The sequence below is a fragment of the Glossina fuscipes genome, unplaced genomic scaffold, assembly GCF_014805625.2.
Source record: "Glossina fuscipes isolate IAEA_lab_2018 unplaced genomic scaffold, Yale_Gfus_2 2, whole genome shotgun sequence".
NCBI lineage: Eukaryota > Metazoa > Arthropoda > Insecta > Diptera > Glossinidae > Glossina > Glossina fuscipes.
Window position 1 is genome coordinate 7,614,996 of NW_023998416.1, and position 18,085 is coordinate 7,633,080.

The 18,085-nt window shown below is 32.9% G+C and overlaps 1 protein-coding gene across 1 annotated transcript in view; it reads left to right on the top strand.

Annotated features, from left to right (window-relative positions):
* LOC119632874 (discoidin domain-containing receptor 2) overlaps positions 1 to 18,085 on the top strand; it is a gene marked incomplete at its 5' end in the record, with an annotated part of 216,597 nt that overhangs the window by 43,717 nt on the left and 154,795 nt on the right. Inside the window, 2 exons of the mRNA XM_038026018.1 lie at positions 11,939 to 12,170; positions 13,242 to 13,389. Of these exons, the coding sequence (XP_037881946.1) occupies positions 11,939 to 12,170; positions 13,242 to 13,389 (380 nt within the window). The remainder of the gene's footprint in view (positions 1 to 11,938; positions 12,171 to 13,241; positions 13,390 to 18,085) is intronic.

The following is an 18,085-nucleotide window of genomic DNA, read 5'->3' on the forward strand; positions in this document are numbered from 1 at the left end:
AGGGTTATGAACCGTTTCAACCTACTGCCACAAGGTAAAACAATCAATTTGAATAAAGCATTGGAAAGCCAAGCGGAAGAAAGAAGTTTCTCTTAAGAGAGCTACTTGCAGATACGTTGCAACAATAGTGCTATTAATTTAAATTTTTAATAGATACACACATTTTTTTTTTTTTTTTGACAATACATAAATACGTACAATGTCGGCATAAGCAGACGAGTAACCAGCAAATCGCCATGACTAACAACTCAATGGTCCCAGATTCAAATCTCAAATGCGAGAGAGTATTCAATACAGGCAAGCACATGATCCGGCTGCCTTTAAATCCATACTTTGTGTATATATTTGGAAAATATGTAGACAATTAATAAATACATAGATTCGATTAACGAATATTATTCTTCTTCTGTGAGTTGGGTGGCTTGCTGAGTTCCGTAAAAAACGATTGCTTTTCTTCCATTTACAAAATTTTCAAGAATATGTTGCTTTTAGATCCTTCCCAACAGCTTCCGACCTTAAGAATGTCTCGCAAGTAGGAAGATATTGCATAAAATTTTTACTGCATCCATTATATAGGTCGGACATCATTATATTTTTAGCTTATGCAAATTGGTACACGGCTTCCAATTATACTCCTAATTCTGTCCACGTGAGCAAGTGTATTTTTAATTTTAATATGAAAGAAATCCAAGAAGTCTTAAGAAGTCCATTGTAAATATTCAAACTGTACCTGTATTCTACGCATATCTGTCATCAAGTGTGTCGTCTCTTTTAGTTTATTTAAATTTTTATATAACTTTTAACCGTCAACCAGTCTCCTTCTCTAAAGATGTTAAAGCCTACAACAAATAAAGAAGAGGAAAAACAACTCCAAGTAACATCTAAGACTTCATTCAGCGCGCGCACTGTGCAAGATACAAGTGCAAACTAGTATTATTTGTAATGTAAACATTGCAGCAAGCAGAAGCTACAAAATGACAATTGCGATGCTCAATTGAGTTGTAACGAATTTTCACTGAAACATTTAATGTTTACAATAGAAAATAAATGATGCTGATGGCTGACTATGACGACAATAACTGTCGTCGCACACATTAAGTTAAACGCGCAGTGAATGTATAAATTGTATATTTACAGAGAAAAAACAAAAAAAAAAAAAAAAAATATAAAAAAAAATTGCCTGAGATAAACAACACTATATATACAATGCACTGTTTCAAGTCTGTTTGTAGTGAAACCCGGTAAGCGTAATGTTTTATTGTTTATTTGTATGGCTGCGGCAGTTTAACGTAAAATTATATGGAAAATAAGCAGACATAAACAATTAGTTAAGCATAAGTGTTAAATAATTTTCAGTCACATGCGAAAGTTAACTACCGTACAAACTTGAAGCAAAAATTATGGATATGTTAAATTAACATAGGAGTTTTCTAAATAAAGACATCATAACCGCACGGTGAACAAATACAGTAAAGAAAAAGATAATTCTACTTAACTCATAGTTCGTTTACCCAAACGTAAAAGGGTTAAACCATTCGAAATGACTTAATAATTAACCATACGATAATTTAGGTCTACAGGCACTTTAAATTCAATAACTGATTAACTGAAATGATTGACTAAGCTATGGAAATTTACCGCGAGCTTATCGCTATTGAGCTTAACTTAAAGCGGAATTAACCGAACGTGGAGCGAAGTTATAAGAATAACAAGTTCAAATATAAATCCCATTATATTATATTGAGTGCACATTGAGACACGGTGCTCTTAGCTAATTCATATCCATATTTTTCCATTATGAAGATTAACATATTTTAAGCAATAGAAACTTTAAAATTCTAAGGTTACTTACTTGGAATTGTTCATCCGAACGGAAACTCAAACTTGCCACATATTCTTTATCGAAGAACTCCTACACTTCTAAATGGCCGTAATTCACTCCCAATTAACCTCCATGTTAAGCAAGCATTTTCAAATAATTGTTTATAATAGTTATCTACGTCACATAACCGAGCAGCAATGTTCAACATCTAAAAGTTTACAGGAAAAAATAAAACTGATTAGCACATATCCCAAAAAAAAACAAAAGATCACTTATAACCTATAATAAAAAATTTGGTGAAAATATTTCTCTTTACCGTCTAAGGGGCTATACAGTTTATGAGAGGCAAAGAAAGGCTTCTTTTCTCTATTTTTTTTAGCAAAATACTTTACACGAACTTTCAAGAGCTATCAAAGAGTACGAAGGTAATTCATCGGTGAACAAGACGACTCGTAATAGGTCAATCAGCCCAAATCAGAAAAACCTTATATTTTTTATTAGTAGGTGACCGTGGCCCGCAATCGAATCACGGATTTAAATTTTTGGCAGCAAAGAGAAAAAACAGTTGAATCTATTAAATCAAATTAAAATCTTTCGGTAGAGGTTAGCTGAACTGATTTTTGATAATTATTTGTTATACGAGGAAGAAAAAAAAAACCTAATGTCATAATAAATTTAGTCACATCCGGTGCTTGTAGATAGACGAGTTAAAAATCTAAAATCGGTTGCTTTTTAGCGAGAAAACATATCGCTTACCATTAGCATAGGTTTGAAAGACATTTAGGCAATTCTTGTCTACCGACAACATAAACATACGGGTGGTTTTAAACCTATTTATATGTACGCCGCTTTTCTCACCTTAACTCGAAAAGTGTCCCAAAATATATAAAAAATCCCACAAAATCGTTTTGCAAGGACGAAAAGCCAAGTTCCGTGCAATAGTTTGCAGTACATTTACTATTTCGCACGAGGAAGCTCTGTTTTATGTGGATATCGCGTCTCCTCCCTCTTTTACAAGAATGTGTAGATGGTTCATGGCAAAACTGCCTTTTCACGCAATATGTTACAATGGACATAAATATTCATCACTGCACTTACGAGTAGAGTTGGCAATCAGCCGAAAACCTTCCAAAGCCACTAAAAAAGTGGCTTCACTGAAGCGAATGTTACCTGGAAACTAATGGTCGGAGTAGCCTGAAATTTGAGTACTTTTTGGTTGAAAGCTGATTACTGTCCTGAAATTGGATGGGTTTGTCAACGGCGTTGTCATAAATATGTCAGGCCGGGGACTTATTGAGTGGCATGGAATATGATAAAAGTGCACGTAAAGGGTAGATTATAAGACTATGTAGGGAATGACAAATCAAGTAAGTGGCCTTAACAGCTTGGCAAATGCATACACACTCGCCTCTTGAGATTTTCAATGGCTGAATTTTATCTTCTCAAGAATCACTCGTTGATTTTGTCGTGTACCCAGCTCATGAAAAGTAAAATAGGCGTTAAGTTCAAATATTGCCCGGATTTTTTGGCGCTCTCTGCACCATAAATTCTTCCCTCTCGTAGAGATAAAAATCGTAGCAATGCGTGGTGAGATCACCAACAATTCAGGGATTTCGAGTATTTTAATGTATTATATTCTAAAAAGGACTAAAGACAGGCGTCAACTATAATACGTAAAAGAACCGTTTGATAAGCAGGAATATGTACATTTTCCCAGATGTCTGCTACGCATTTCAAGGCATTTCACATACAACGGATATTAATTTTTTCCATGCCGTCAATTTTTTCCATGAGGTAGCTATACATATATATATATGTATTAAATATACTTAAGATCCTTTTTCTTCTCCTTTGCATTCATCATCTTGTTGCGACATTTCATTTTGCGAAACAACTTTAGTTAATAAAATATTTTTTAAATTGACCCGAATAAGCTTTCAATTGAACGATAAATCAAACAGTATACACATAAACCAGCGATACTTGCCAGCCTGAATGTAACTGCAAGTGTAACTGTTGTGACTCCTTATTGCTGTTGTTATTCGCACACGTATATATATGTAAATATATAGGCAATGCATGACCCAATAAGAGGCACTAATGAAAAGTAAAAGTCATACGCCTAGCCAAGAACAAATACAACTGTCACAGATAGTAAGAGAAGCAAGTGAAGCCAAGAGAGAGAGACTTGCACGTTTTATTGGATTTATGACAACAAAATTAATATTAATGCATAAACTTTGTTTGTGACTTTTTTCCACATTTATATGCATATACGAACAAGTTCGCATGCACATATGTGTATTAACATATACGGACCGGTATCCGGGTTAGTGCATAGTGTATACATGAAATATATATATATATATATATATTTATATATATATATGTATAATAAATGGTACAAACGACCTGCACAGAAAGTGGCATAAAGTTGCAAAGGATACCATCATTACAAAAAGAGTGTGAGTCGGAGACAAATAGTCATAAATGTTCGTAAATACGTTGACAGGACATGTGCTTGCATGCCTTAACCCAATAAATAGATACGACTACCTACGTACCGATATACAGAAAAACATATATTTGCATAAACTTACGGATGAACATGAACGTTTATATATATATATATATACATATATATATGTATGTATATATTTGCATTTAGTGTGGTTGTCGCAATAACAGCACCCAATCAACTCAGTATGGTAATGCAGTACTGCAGAATGAATGGCAAAATGAGGTTTGAGTTTCTTTCTCTCTCTCTCTCACCCTCTCTCTCTCTCTCTCACCATACTCCTTTTTATTATTCGGTGCAAGTTTATAAAACCGCATACATATTTTAAATAAACATTATGATTCTCAGTATGTGCATATATATAAAAAAGTATGTTAGCAAATGTTTGTGCACAATATTTACTATAATAGTAACTTTATGCATTGATGCAATGTTGGGAGCAAGGGTGCGCTGCTTTTCTACTTTTCTTTTTTTCTTTCTTTTTTTGCCCAAAAACTAGATCGCATAAAAAACTCAACACAATCTCAATTATAACACACATACAAATACATTCAAACACACGTGTATATATATATATATATATATATATACGCACAACAAAAACGCAGCAATATAATGTAGGTCACGGTACTCTCTGAAAGTAATATAAGAAACTCTGAAAAACATATACATCGGCCTGCTAAAGCAATTGGTTTTTGCAACGTCATCGGCAGTGGGTGTAAAATTATTACATATTCACATTGCATATATTGAGCTCGTAAAAAATTTTATTTTTAAATAAACTTTCAATTAATGTCAACATAAGTCAACAAAGTCCGCAAATGAAAATTTATGAGGACAAGCGCAAGCAAAAGGTGAGATAAAAGAAAAACTATAATAAAAAGGAAGTGAATTATTTTTTCTGGATTACTGAGCTATAATTCCCTAGGGTAGCTGCTATACGGACCATACGAAATAATTTGTATCGAATATATTTTTAAGGTAAACCGTTTTCAATCTCAGAATGCATGCGAAGGACAAAGGAAGGTCGCTTGCATTTTTTTCTTTTTAATTTAACAGTTTTTTTTTTATAAAAATATTTATGCAAAAATCGTGTCAGAAATTAATAGCGCTTTCGGTATAAATGATAATATAAAAATCACACCATGTGTTGATAATAATGAGATTTTCAATAAATGACCGAACGCATGGAAAGATAAAAAGAAAGATGATTAACATGGTTGCACGGAAATCCAACTTATTTCCTTTTTTGAAATCATTGTTGTTGGCTTCATTTTATTAATTTTGATGTGTTTTTTAATACCTTACACTACTGGTGGTCAATTTTTGGCGGATGTATGCAACACATAGGAGGACATAAGACAGATCCAAACTATCTTTTTGAATTAATCCAGGTTTGTCTGTCCGTCCGTCGGCATTGCTTTCTTGTGTTCAGCATGCAAGTAGCAATTTTCGAGATATTTTGATGAAATCTGGTACACTGGCAACTTTTGGCCCAAGAACAAATGCTGCCCATCACTTCTCATCTAAGGCCTTATTATGAAGAACTGCAGTACGCAATATGGTGTACGGTGTCTAATGATGCGCCCTGGCTCACTATAGTGCTTTTATAAATTAAACTTTCATTTTAATACTTTAACTAAATTAAACAATCTGATTATAAAATAATTTATGAATTTCCACAAAATAATATTAAAATTTATTAATTAATTGAATTATCGGAAAGAAAAAACTGGTGGGTTCTTGCGCTGCCTATAGCAATAGGAAACAAATAAGAAAACTATATTAAGTTTTGATCGAATCTTTACAGAAGTTAAGATAGCCAATCGTGATAAGTCGCGTATATTGAAGTTTGTCTCTCCGCTAATCAGCAGCTCATGCCAGCCAAGTTAGGATATACGGCAAAGAAAGAAAAAAAAAAAAAACTTGACTGAATGATCAGAAAAGTTAAAATTGTGTGTTGAAAACACATAGGAAAATTTGTAAAACTTAAAAAACTTAAAAAAGTTTATCGAAAAAACATTAATCGATATCAGTCGTTTTCTTTGAAAGTAGGTGCAGCCTATCGCGTTTGTTCGTAACTGATGCAGAAATTTATATTAAAAATATTTTCCCATTCCGTTCTTATATCATATTTCATAATACTTCAATATTTGACGTGCATCGAAAGGTTGCAGAAATTTGTTTAAAAGGAATTTTTTTCATACGCTTTTTATTTGGTGTTTCATAATAATTCATTTTGTTTGTTTTTCACTTTCATATAGTTTCGGGGACACAGCACTCCAATGCAAAAATATAATGAAAAATATCGTGCCAGTGCACAACAGGCGCCAACCAGTATATGGACTGCCAATAACAAAGCATCTCAAAGAAATAAAGCCACTCCAGATTTTTATTCAAAGTTGTCAGAAAACCATAATTCCATTGCAATAATGCAAGTGCACCATAATAGTAGCCTGTAAATTGGCATAAAAATCATCCTTACCAAACTTGGCGAACATAGAGCTTTTTTTTGGATACCATTTCTTCGTTTCCAATCTATAAAGGATTTCTTATCAAGAGTGAGTCCTTCAGAAGAGGATTTAATATTTTATAATGAAAATTAATTCATAGCAGGGACTGAGGAAGGGATAGGCAAGCTTACAATCGCCTTCTGAATTTATCGGTATAATAAAAGATGGCCCTGTCGCAACTCATTCGGGACGTTGCGTCCATTCCCACATTCTTATATCGAAAAAGTGTTCCGACTTAACCACTTTCAATCATTCATCCTTAATTCAATGTCATCGTCCTTCGGCCAAAACATCTGCAGCTTGAACACAAGAAAGCAAGTAAGACGGAAGGACAAGCGTGCTTAGAATCGCCTTCTGAATTGATCGGTATAATAAAAGATGGCTCTGACCCAAGTCATTTTGGGTGTTGCATACGTTCGCACAAACTTGATAAGCCCTTGCGCCCCAAATAGTGTAGGGTATAAAAATGTACTAAATCATGGTGTCGTCTATAATATGCACAAATATGAATCATAGACAATTGAATAAACAGCGACAGTCGTGGCAAACTGTTCTGCTTAGCTGTTCTTGAAATAAGCATAAATCACAATAAGTCCAACCTGATGGTTGCTTTTATTTACCGCTCCTAAATTCAGGTCCATAGATTAAAAGACTTGCACAATTTCGAAAAAATTCCTCAAATTTACCCCTGATTCCACATAACATATCCGTTGGACATGATAATTTAGTGCTTATAAGGAGACAAATCTTTACATTAAGAAAAAGCGAATTGAATTGAGGGACATTGTTAACATCAAGTAAACAAAATATGGTTTCTGTGGGCAGATGATTACATTTTCTTTGCCAGAGTCGATGTTATGTGTGGCGAGATTCGTGAATTGGAGACGCAGGCCTTTTGCCAGTATATACTTAATTGAGAAAGGTGCAGTCTTTTGAGCTCATAAACTCATCTCACCGAACTCATCAACCGTAAAACTGTGACTTCCCAGTGAATTTAGTGACCACATCAAGCTAAGTGGTAGGAAGCTTCAGAAAGTCAACGACCAGTATTGTAAATGATGAATAATATATATTTTATAGAATAGAATTCTTGCCGTAAGCCTCCTCTTTTCTCTCTCTCTCACAATTCCTTCATCTCTCTCTCTCTCTCTCTCTCCTGGACGCTACCACAATCCTCAGCTTCTCTCTCTCTGTCTCTTCCTCACTGTCCCTTTCTCTCTTTCTTCCACTACCTCTCTTTTCTTCTCCAGCTCTCCCACTCTTTCAATTTCTCTCTCCCCCATTTGAATTCTTACGCCAACAGAAAATTGAGTCTATTGTTTTATTGGATCTTTGAGCTCTGCAAGGCCTTGCTATAGTTTTGCTTTTATCTCATAATAATATTATTATTATTATTATTATAATTTTAGCCAGCGAATAAATTCTAAGACTTAAAGCACTAGCTAAGGCTTTCGCCTTTAATAAAAACTCTATCATACTTGAGATTTGAACTCACGACCATTGAGTTGCTAGTCATGTCTCATAATAGCTTTTCAATTATTTTTAAAATTTTATTTACTTGAGAAAAAGATGACTTGAAATTTCATTTAAATTTACGTAGTAAAGCAAAAACACTTTTACAAGGTCCTCGTTGTACGAAACAACACTTGTCGTGGAATGAAATGTGTCAATCGTGCTGAAAAGAAGTTCCAAAGAAATTTCGGAATTGGAAAAACTTTGTGAAAACAAGAAAGTAAAGTGAAAAGATTAAAATTGTAATAATGTTAATGAAATAGTAATGTTTCCATAGGGAAATTTTACAAATCTTGCAAAGCGTTATAAACAAAAGCCATAAAATTCGTAGAATGCTCGCATTGCTTTTGCAAAATAAAAAAAGAGAAAAACTCGTGATTACATCTGCAGCGGAAAATCATCTTTCTTACTTTCAATCTTTCCCGTTCAAGGATCTGAATTATAGAAGCTGACCTCTTAATTCACTAGAAATTCAAAAATCTTTAAATTATAGTTTACCGTTTCCAGCGAAATCATTCCATTGAATATTGCGCGCTCTTCATTCTCTTTAAACCGAGTCAATATTTTTAAACCGTAAAAGGTAATACTAACTCATTGCAAACGACACACATATATTTAAAATATATAGTGGATAAAGTTTATCAACGATAAAATCGTAAATATTTTCCCTTCTCTTATCAAATTCGTTTTTTCCTTTTCCTTTTTACATCGCGCTTGAAACAAGAATATTTATGCAGAATAACATAAAAAAAAAAAAAAAAAAAATATAATAGTGCTACGGTGTGACACGTTGTCAAGTGTGCTGTCTCTCTCATTTCATGAGTTAGTCAGGGATAACTGCTACAGATTTCAGTAAGAAGAAGAGTCACAACGTTATTTAAACTTTGCTCCACTTGAATAAAAAGTTTACTTTATATCATACTAAGTACTTTGGCCCCAAGAAATTAGCTTCGTTTTGCGTTTATGCATATTTGGATTGCACACCTAAAGAAGTGCTACACATTAGGCGGTTGCGGCTGTATTACGTTTCAGCATTTTTGGAAATAAAAAATCAACACAAAAAAAAAAAATTCAAACGAAATTATTATTTGATTAATTTTGCACATGATCGTTAGTAGAAAGTGCCTTAGTTTAGTTTAGCTTAACTTTATAAAGTAAGGCAGAAATAACTTTAAATTTTAGTTTTTCCTAACTATTATTATTGCTATTAATTCAGCCAGAGATTTAAATTCTGAGATCTCAAGACATAAAAGCACTAGACATCTAAGGCTATTGACCTTACTGAAAATTCTACCCCACTTGAGGTTTGAACCCGCGACCATTGAGTTCTTAATCGAGATCTTTTTCTCTACTCAGGCAACTCAGGTAGAAAGATTGCAATTATTCGGTGATTTTGCCTACGCTCAGATTTCACAGCTCCAAACAAACATGAATAGAAAAATAATTGGGCAAAGGTCTAACATAAAATATCCTACACTAAGCAACAGATATTCATACATAGACTTTTCAAAATAAAGCGCTATTAGGAAAATGGTCGAGAAAGTGATATGATTCAAAAAATTTTCAATAGTGTTCGTCGTTGGGCTAAAACACGTTATTGTACCAAATTTCATCAAAATATCTCGAAAAATGTAGCCCGAAAAAGCTCAGTCCGATACGCATTTACACTAAAAAAAAAGGAAAACAATTATCTATATTGGGTGGCCGCGACTGATTGGTGCAATCTTTAGACTCAAAGCAAAAGCAAGAAAAGTTTTTTACAGTTTTTGTTACGTAGGTGTGTAAGCATTGTAGGCATATTCTTTGTAAAGTTTGGTTCATTTTCAAAATCTTCTGCAAGTTTGTAAGTGATGTCTTCATATCACTACAGGTGCTACACAGTTCGGCGGACCAATAGGTGGACAGACGGATAGATGGACAGGCAGGCAGATATAGAGGCGGGCAAATGGATAGACAGACAGATGGACATACGAACATGCTTAGGTGCATTTCGAATTTGAAACTGACCAAGAATTTATATACTTTTTGACGCATTTGCGGTTTTCCTCTACGCGTTATAAGGGTATTGAAAAAAAAATTAAATTTTGGTAGACAATAACATTGTTTAGGCATGGTCAATTTTGCCCGTTTTTGTGCGAGTACTACACCATCACCCACAGAATATACGTCTAAATTTTTGTGTATTTATCTGCTGCATTTTATGAGTAATGGACAAACAATCAATCTTTTATTGCTTTTGGACAACAGAAGTCTTTTCAGTTGATGTAGTACTGTAGGCGTGTTCAGTGACCCATTTGGCCCATTTTCAATATCAACTTGCGTGCAAGAACTTCTAACGTTTCCACCGAATTTGAAGTAGTAAAGCTTTACTTTTGCGGCCAGGAGAATGCTTAGAAAATACATCACACGGAGGGAAAGACGGATCAAGATTTTAGTTTGTATGATTTCTGAAGCTTCCTTCTGGGCGTTGCATATACATGTTATTCTTTGATATGAAAAGCTATACGATATGCAATTGACGAACGTACAAAAATCTGCTTTACTTTAATGGACTTGGGAAGTGAGCATAAAATTCTTGATTTTTTACTGTATGAGTGTAAATATATATACTTAACAATGTAATTAAAATATTTTGGGCGTAAAACATACCCATTAGTAGAGAAAAATATCGCATAACATATTTTAGATTATTTCGATAAAATGTAAAACGATTGCATAATTTTGGGCATTAATTGAATAAAATAAAGTATTATATAAAAAAAAAAGAGAGAAAGAAAAAAAAAAAAAACAAAAAAAAAAAAAGAAACAACAATAACAACAACAACAAATGAATTAAGTGCCGAATTTCAGCACATTTAATCGAAATTATTTATCTGTTAAATAATTTGTAATTAAAATTCTTTCATACGAACACTGAAATATGTGAATTATTTTTGAGAGTATATGAAAGGGTCATGTGTGTATTTAAATAAAGCGATATACATATATAGAATTGCAAACATTCATATAGAACCAATTATTTTTAATTAATGAAATAACTACCAATACTCTCGGATGCCTGCAAACACATTGTATGAAACATATTATCGTTATAATCAGATATAAAACATGCATTAAAAGTATTTACACTCGAATCTATAAATATACATGGACCATTTGCAGTTCTATAATAACAACAACAACAACAACAACAACAATAACAACAACAGAAGTTGACATATCAGCACCAATATTTAATTACAAGCAAATGGCAAAAGAACGTTTGTAGTGTCGACCTGTTATCGCTGTTGTTGTCGATAGCAAATTAATCGCTTAATGTATGACAAAAATATAAAATAAAAAAAAATAAAAATTCTTATTGATTTTATTGCATACACATCCACCCACGCCCATTTGCTCATATACGATAGCATACTTGTTTTCCGTGCAATTCAATTTTGAAAATATGCTTTTAATTTATTAATTCATTTGAGCGCGAAAACTCATTTATTTCTTCCCTTTTTTCTCTCTCTCTCTCTCTCTCTCTCTCTCTCTTTCTCTTCCCTTTGCTTTCTTTTCCCTTACAATTGACAGATTAAAAGTTGATAATAATGGTGGTGCTTGGTGTCCGAAACATATGGTATCGCGTGGCTTAAAGGAATATTTGCAAATTGATTTGTTGCAAGTGCATGTCATCACGTCCGTACGTACTCAGGGACGTTTCGGTAAAGGCCAAGGCCAAGAGTATACGGAGGCTTATGTAGTTGAATATTGGCGTCCCGGTATGGAGAAGTGGAAACGATGGAAAACCTTTCAAGGCAAAGAGGTATGTTTATTAGCCTTAAGGTCAAAGCTTGGCAATAAGACTCCTTTTGCCGTTCACACATTAATCACTGAGAGAGAGATAATAATCGTTAAAAATGTTTATAAAATGAAAAAAAAAACAAAAAAAAAAAAAACTTTAAGGAACTAGTCAGAGTGTGAAAATGGCAATCAATTGATGCTACAATGTAGTCAATGGTATATTATGTTTTTTGTAACGTTTACTTTGCCAAGTACTTTACTTGCAAAGTAAAAGTTTCCTCATATTAAAGAAAATATATTACGCAACCTATAACTAATAAAAGCATAACTTAGCTGTGTGTATTACTTCTATCCATATCTTATTTTATAGTTTTAGACCTCTTTGCTACTTTAATAATTTTACTCTTCTTCCGAGTTTTGTTTTTCAACTCGTAATTATAGATCATTTGCGACATTCGTTTTATGCTTTGCCGTTAACAGTTACTAACATCAATGAACTTTCAAGAAGGAAAAAACAAAAACGTGCCAAAGCATTCGCATAACCAGCGTAGGTGTTTAACAACCAGATAACACATCTTCTATTTGATGGCCTTACAGCCCATCACCGCAACTTATCCTTGGTTAAATAGTTTTTTGCCTTTTTTTTTATAAACGTTCTCAATGTTGTTTAACTTCTTTCTTCGTATATACTTTTAATTTTCTTAAACAACACGTTCTCTTAGCCGGACTAGCATAGCATAGCCGCAGATTTATGGTTAGCAATTTAGCACGCTAGCATGCCAAGTTATATCATAAGTTAAAAGGTTGCAACAATAATACCAGAAAAATGCAAGAGAATAAGAAAAAAAAAAGTAAAAAAATTGTAATAAAAAAACAAAAAAAAAAAATAAATAAATAAACAAAAACAATTTTATAACATTAATTTTATTTATTTTTCATAACATGCGAAACTTAAAACAAAAAACCAAAGCGAAAAGGCTGGAGAGACAGCACCCACACCTTTTTCCCTGATACGTTTATAAAAGAAAAAGACAACGTTTGCTCTGCTAATGTTTCTTATCTTTGCTTATTGTTGTTATTGCTTTACACACAGATATTGCCCGGAAATATTAACACTTATAGCGAAGTGGAGAATATATTGCAACCGATCATTTTTGCATCAAAGGTGCGCATTTATCCATACAGTCAATACGATCGCACCGTATGCCTAAGAGCTGAAATTGTAGGCTGTCCATGGGAAGGTAAGTTAAATAGACACTTTTATGCAAGCGAGCAAGCAAGCAAACAAGCATTACATAAAAAATTTGATAAGGTTTACATGATTAAAGGTAAATTTATTGAAAACGAACTTGTTGCATATATAAAAAATTACTTAATTTCAATATATTTTTCAAGTTTCATTAATTTTTTTTTTTTTTTTTTTTTTTCAATAAATAAAATAAAAGGAAATTAGACTTTGCTTTAAATCAAATTAAAATTATACTGAATTTAATGTAAAGAGCAATAAGTAAGAAAATTAAATTCGGTCAGGATCGAATCTTTTATACCCATCACTGTTTACCCCCAAAAAAGACAAAAGAAGTAAAAGAACAAAATTCTCATGCCCTATAATATGGAGTGGGCGCAGTTGCAGAGGCATTTGGGCGTTGTAGACATGTCCTTTGAAAAGTTTAGGTCAATTCTAAATTCTTTTGCAAATATTTACACGATATCTTCATTTTCGCTAAGGGGAGAATGTTTCCCAGAAATACTCCAAAGTTACGCAAACAGACAGATAAACAGACGAACAGGCGGACATGTTTAGGTGCATTCAAGAGTTGTATCTGACCAAGAATTTGTACACTTTTTCGAAGCTTGTTTCTGTGCGATATGAAGGTATTGAAAAAATTATAAAATTTTGATACATTATGTTTTTGGGTAGGCGTGATCAATTTTTTCCATTTTTATACACAGATCGTCGCCCATAGAAAATGCATTAAAATTTTTGCGCTTTGAAAAACAGAGTTGTTATCAGTTTACGAGGTGTTGTGGGCGTGTACTTGGCGCGATTTTGCCTATCTTCAATACCAACTTGCGTGCAAGAACTTTCCATATTTCTGCCAAATTTGAAGTCGATACATAGCCGGACAGATGGACATAGTTCGGTAGTGTCATTAATCGTAAAAAAGCAAAAGTTTCTTAAAAAAAAAAAAATTTCTTGTGAAAGGCAATAAGCAGAACACACCTTAATTAACAAGCGTAGATATTACGAAAATCTGTATACAATAACTCTAACTAATACTCGATTTAAAAAAGGAAGACAAGTTAATGTTATGAAATACAATTTTAGTTGTAGTACATGACGGAATTCTATAGATGCAGAAGCTACCGGTTGAGAAAGTTAAGAAGAAGTAAACAAAAGTGTATGATCTTTATAGAATATAGCGATGAGCATGAAAAATCATAATAATGTCGTTTTTCTTCGTGTTTAAAACATTTCGATCGTTTAAGTCTTTGCGAGGCTTCTTCTCTGGTCTTTCAAAAACTAGTGCGACTCAGGATCTAGCTTCGGTGTATAACAAAAGCGTAAGACCGTAAATGATGACTTAAAGGTGAATACTACATTAGTCATTAACGCAGAGCAGGAAGAGACTTGAAAATAAGTTCTTGCAACATTTCGAAAGTTATCAATAGCCTTGAAAATGAATGTTATTGCGCTTAAAGAATTTCGACCTGATAAAGGCTTCGATAGATCTTTCAATTTCTTAAGCAACGCCGAAAACATTTTTAAATAAAGTATACGTGGCATTGCGTCAAATTTCCTTCTCATTCTCTCCAATTCGGTTCTAATCTCTGTGCAGTTTGAACATACTTGGTTGTAATTATAGCGCGTGCTTAAACGGTAAAGGTATAAGATTTGCCGCTTGGGCAAACACTCATTAGGCTGCAGCCGCTCCCTATCACGTTTCTCTTTTCCCACTTTTTTCTAACCATCGTCATGTTACGCATATGTTTGACATGCACTGAGCGATTGGTCATATTAGAAAACAAAAAGAAGAAGAAAATAATTTTAATTTATTATATATATCATTCTGAAGGCAATTTAAATAAAAAAGATCAAAGGTCAAACTTGGTAAGTTGTGGCATTTGATAAAATGACTTTGAAATTTTTCGTGCAGTAAGTGGAAGGTTTCAATGCCAATGTGATACCATGCAAGGCTTTGTTGTTTGTTGAAACCACTTGTTTATAATGTGCATACCGTTCATTTTACGCAATCAATATGTAAATGATAAACACTTTCATTTCTTTGATCAACCTAACTTACTTGAGATAAATAAGGACGTTATATATGTACGTTTGATTATCAGATTAATTCAATTCATCTCTGTCCACCACATATTCAAATGAAAAACAATGCACTCATTTCGGATAAGTTGGATGAAATCCATCAATTTATAAATACATAAAATACATACACACACACACATAGAAAGAGATAATTATTTAAAATCTAAAATTGGAGTAGAAAAATAGTCCTAATAGCATCATAAATCTTTCGACGCAAATTTGCAAATTTTAGACACATAATCAATTTAAATCTCAATTTTAATTACTAATAATTCAATTAGAATGAATTCATCCTCACAATAATAGTAACAAGTTCGAATGCTTTCTTAAATCAACCACACAATTTACGATCAACATTATAAATCTTTTCTAATAATCCTATTAAATAATAAAGATTTGAGGTTTAATTCTATTGTAGATTATCGTATAGGTAACAATTTCTCTTTTTCTCCATTGTCTGAGAAATATAAGGAGATATTCCTTTATTTGCTTAACAACACAAAATTCAATTATACAACATATGACAATATATTGTCAAAATAATGCACATGTGTTTAAGATATAAAGAGAAGTTTTCTGTTCTGTTTTTTTTTTTTTTTTTTTTTTTTGTTTCTTTATATGATTGCATTTTTCAGTATTTCTATGAAAATTTATATCTGTGGGAAAGCTTAAAGCGTCAGAGCGAATCTAACGTACCAAATATATATATATATATGGTAGAGAGAGATAGAAAGTTTATCCTACATATAGTATTTGTTTAGATATTTGTGTAGAGATTGGCATACAAATAAATGTTGAAATCTATTTGGTCATCTGACCATTGACCACAATTCAATATTTGCTAAAAACAAATACTCATACACATCAATGCTTATGCCCTCTATGCATGCATTTTATGCATATGTATACGAAGTCGGTCAATTCATGATGTAATGGTTTGTGTAAAGTGGTTTCTATTTGACGTGAGCACATTTTATTTTCACATACCAAACGTTGAAATTGCATATAGCAAATCATGCAGTCTTTTGCAAAGTAAAGGGAAAAACGAATTCCAAAAAAGAGACAGAGAGAAAGAGAGAGAGAGAGAGAGTTTAGGGCAAAGATCGCTTATAATGGTCAATTCGGAAATTGTATTTACTTACTACAAACACACATACAATAACAATAATAAATCAAATTTTCATTTCATGCATTTTCGAATGAACAGATAATGAAGGAAAATTCTCTAAAGAGTTTACCAAAATTATCGATAAAAAATTTTAAATTTTCAAAAACTTCTAAATAATATTTGTCCATTGGAAATTTTTATTCAAGCTTAAGGTCAACAAAATAAAATATTTAAATAATTAAATTGTAATAATGGGGAAATGACGACTATTAAATACCTTACGCCACTTTGTCTCATGCAAGCATTCTTCTATTTTCGTCATACGTTCAGTTAGTGAAAGCTTTAGTTTACTTTTCACGAAAACTGCTGTCAAGTAAAAGCATTTTATTCGTCGACTTTACTTAATTAATTAATAAATCGAAGTAGTACTGAATATATTTATTTCAGTTGAAAATAAAATTTTTGCGTTTATATCGGAAAAAAAAATTGATAAAATGAAAATTTCTTTTGATTGGTAATCATAAACTATTATGCAGACAGCTACGCTATATAAATTTTCACTTTTATTCAGTTCACTTTCGCTAACGGGCTAGACATACCATACAGTTGATTAGAAGACCAGGTGGACAGACCAGTAGATGGAAATGCAAAAGAATGAAATTCATAGAGCATGTCAGCGTATTATCTTCAACCGGATGTTAGCGAGAAATAATAAAAATGCAAAATGCTTGTTATGTAATGAGTTTTTCACGATACGCTTCACGTGGACTCCAGTCCAATGAAATCTATTTTAACAGCTTTTGTATTTCGGCCAAAACCTATCAAAATACCAAATTTCATTGAAATGTCCCGAAAGTCGATGCATGTATGTTGAACAAAGACAAGCAAGAAAATTATATTCTGTCATGATTGAATCTTTTGTAGCCATCACTGTCATCTGAAACAAGATAAAGCAAGTAACACAGCTAAATTTTCATGCTCTATAGTAAAGGGTGGCATGGCTGATTTTTTCTACTATCATAATAAAAGTTTTCGTTGGACATGTGGGCGTTGCAAGCGTGTCCTTGGAAAGTTTAGCTCACTTCTATCTTTGTTTGCCAATTTACACAGAACAGAAGAATGCTCACACAGATACTACACTGTTGCATCCCGAATTTGAAACTGATCAAGAATATATATACTTTGTGGTGTTTTGACATAGTGAACATAACCCCCCTCGTTCGACAGAACAGACTGGCAGCCAGATTTAAGCCGACTGGAATAGCCTTCCAACTAGTCTGCTTGTTGCGTACTTGCGCACAACCTTAGTATACCCCTACCGCAAGCGGTAGACAGCTCTTTTAAATGTTTATCAATTTTCGTCTGTGATCTTAAGTTGAAAACACATTTTTAAGTTCTAAGCTAAGAATGTTGCTTATCCCCAGTCTTAAAGGGGATCTATCCTTCTGCGTCTTACAAAGATCCGGAAATATTTTATCAACCCTACACCCCAAGTAGTAAA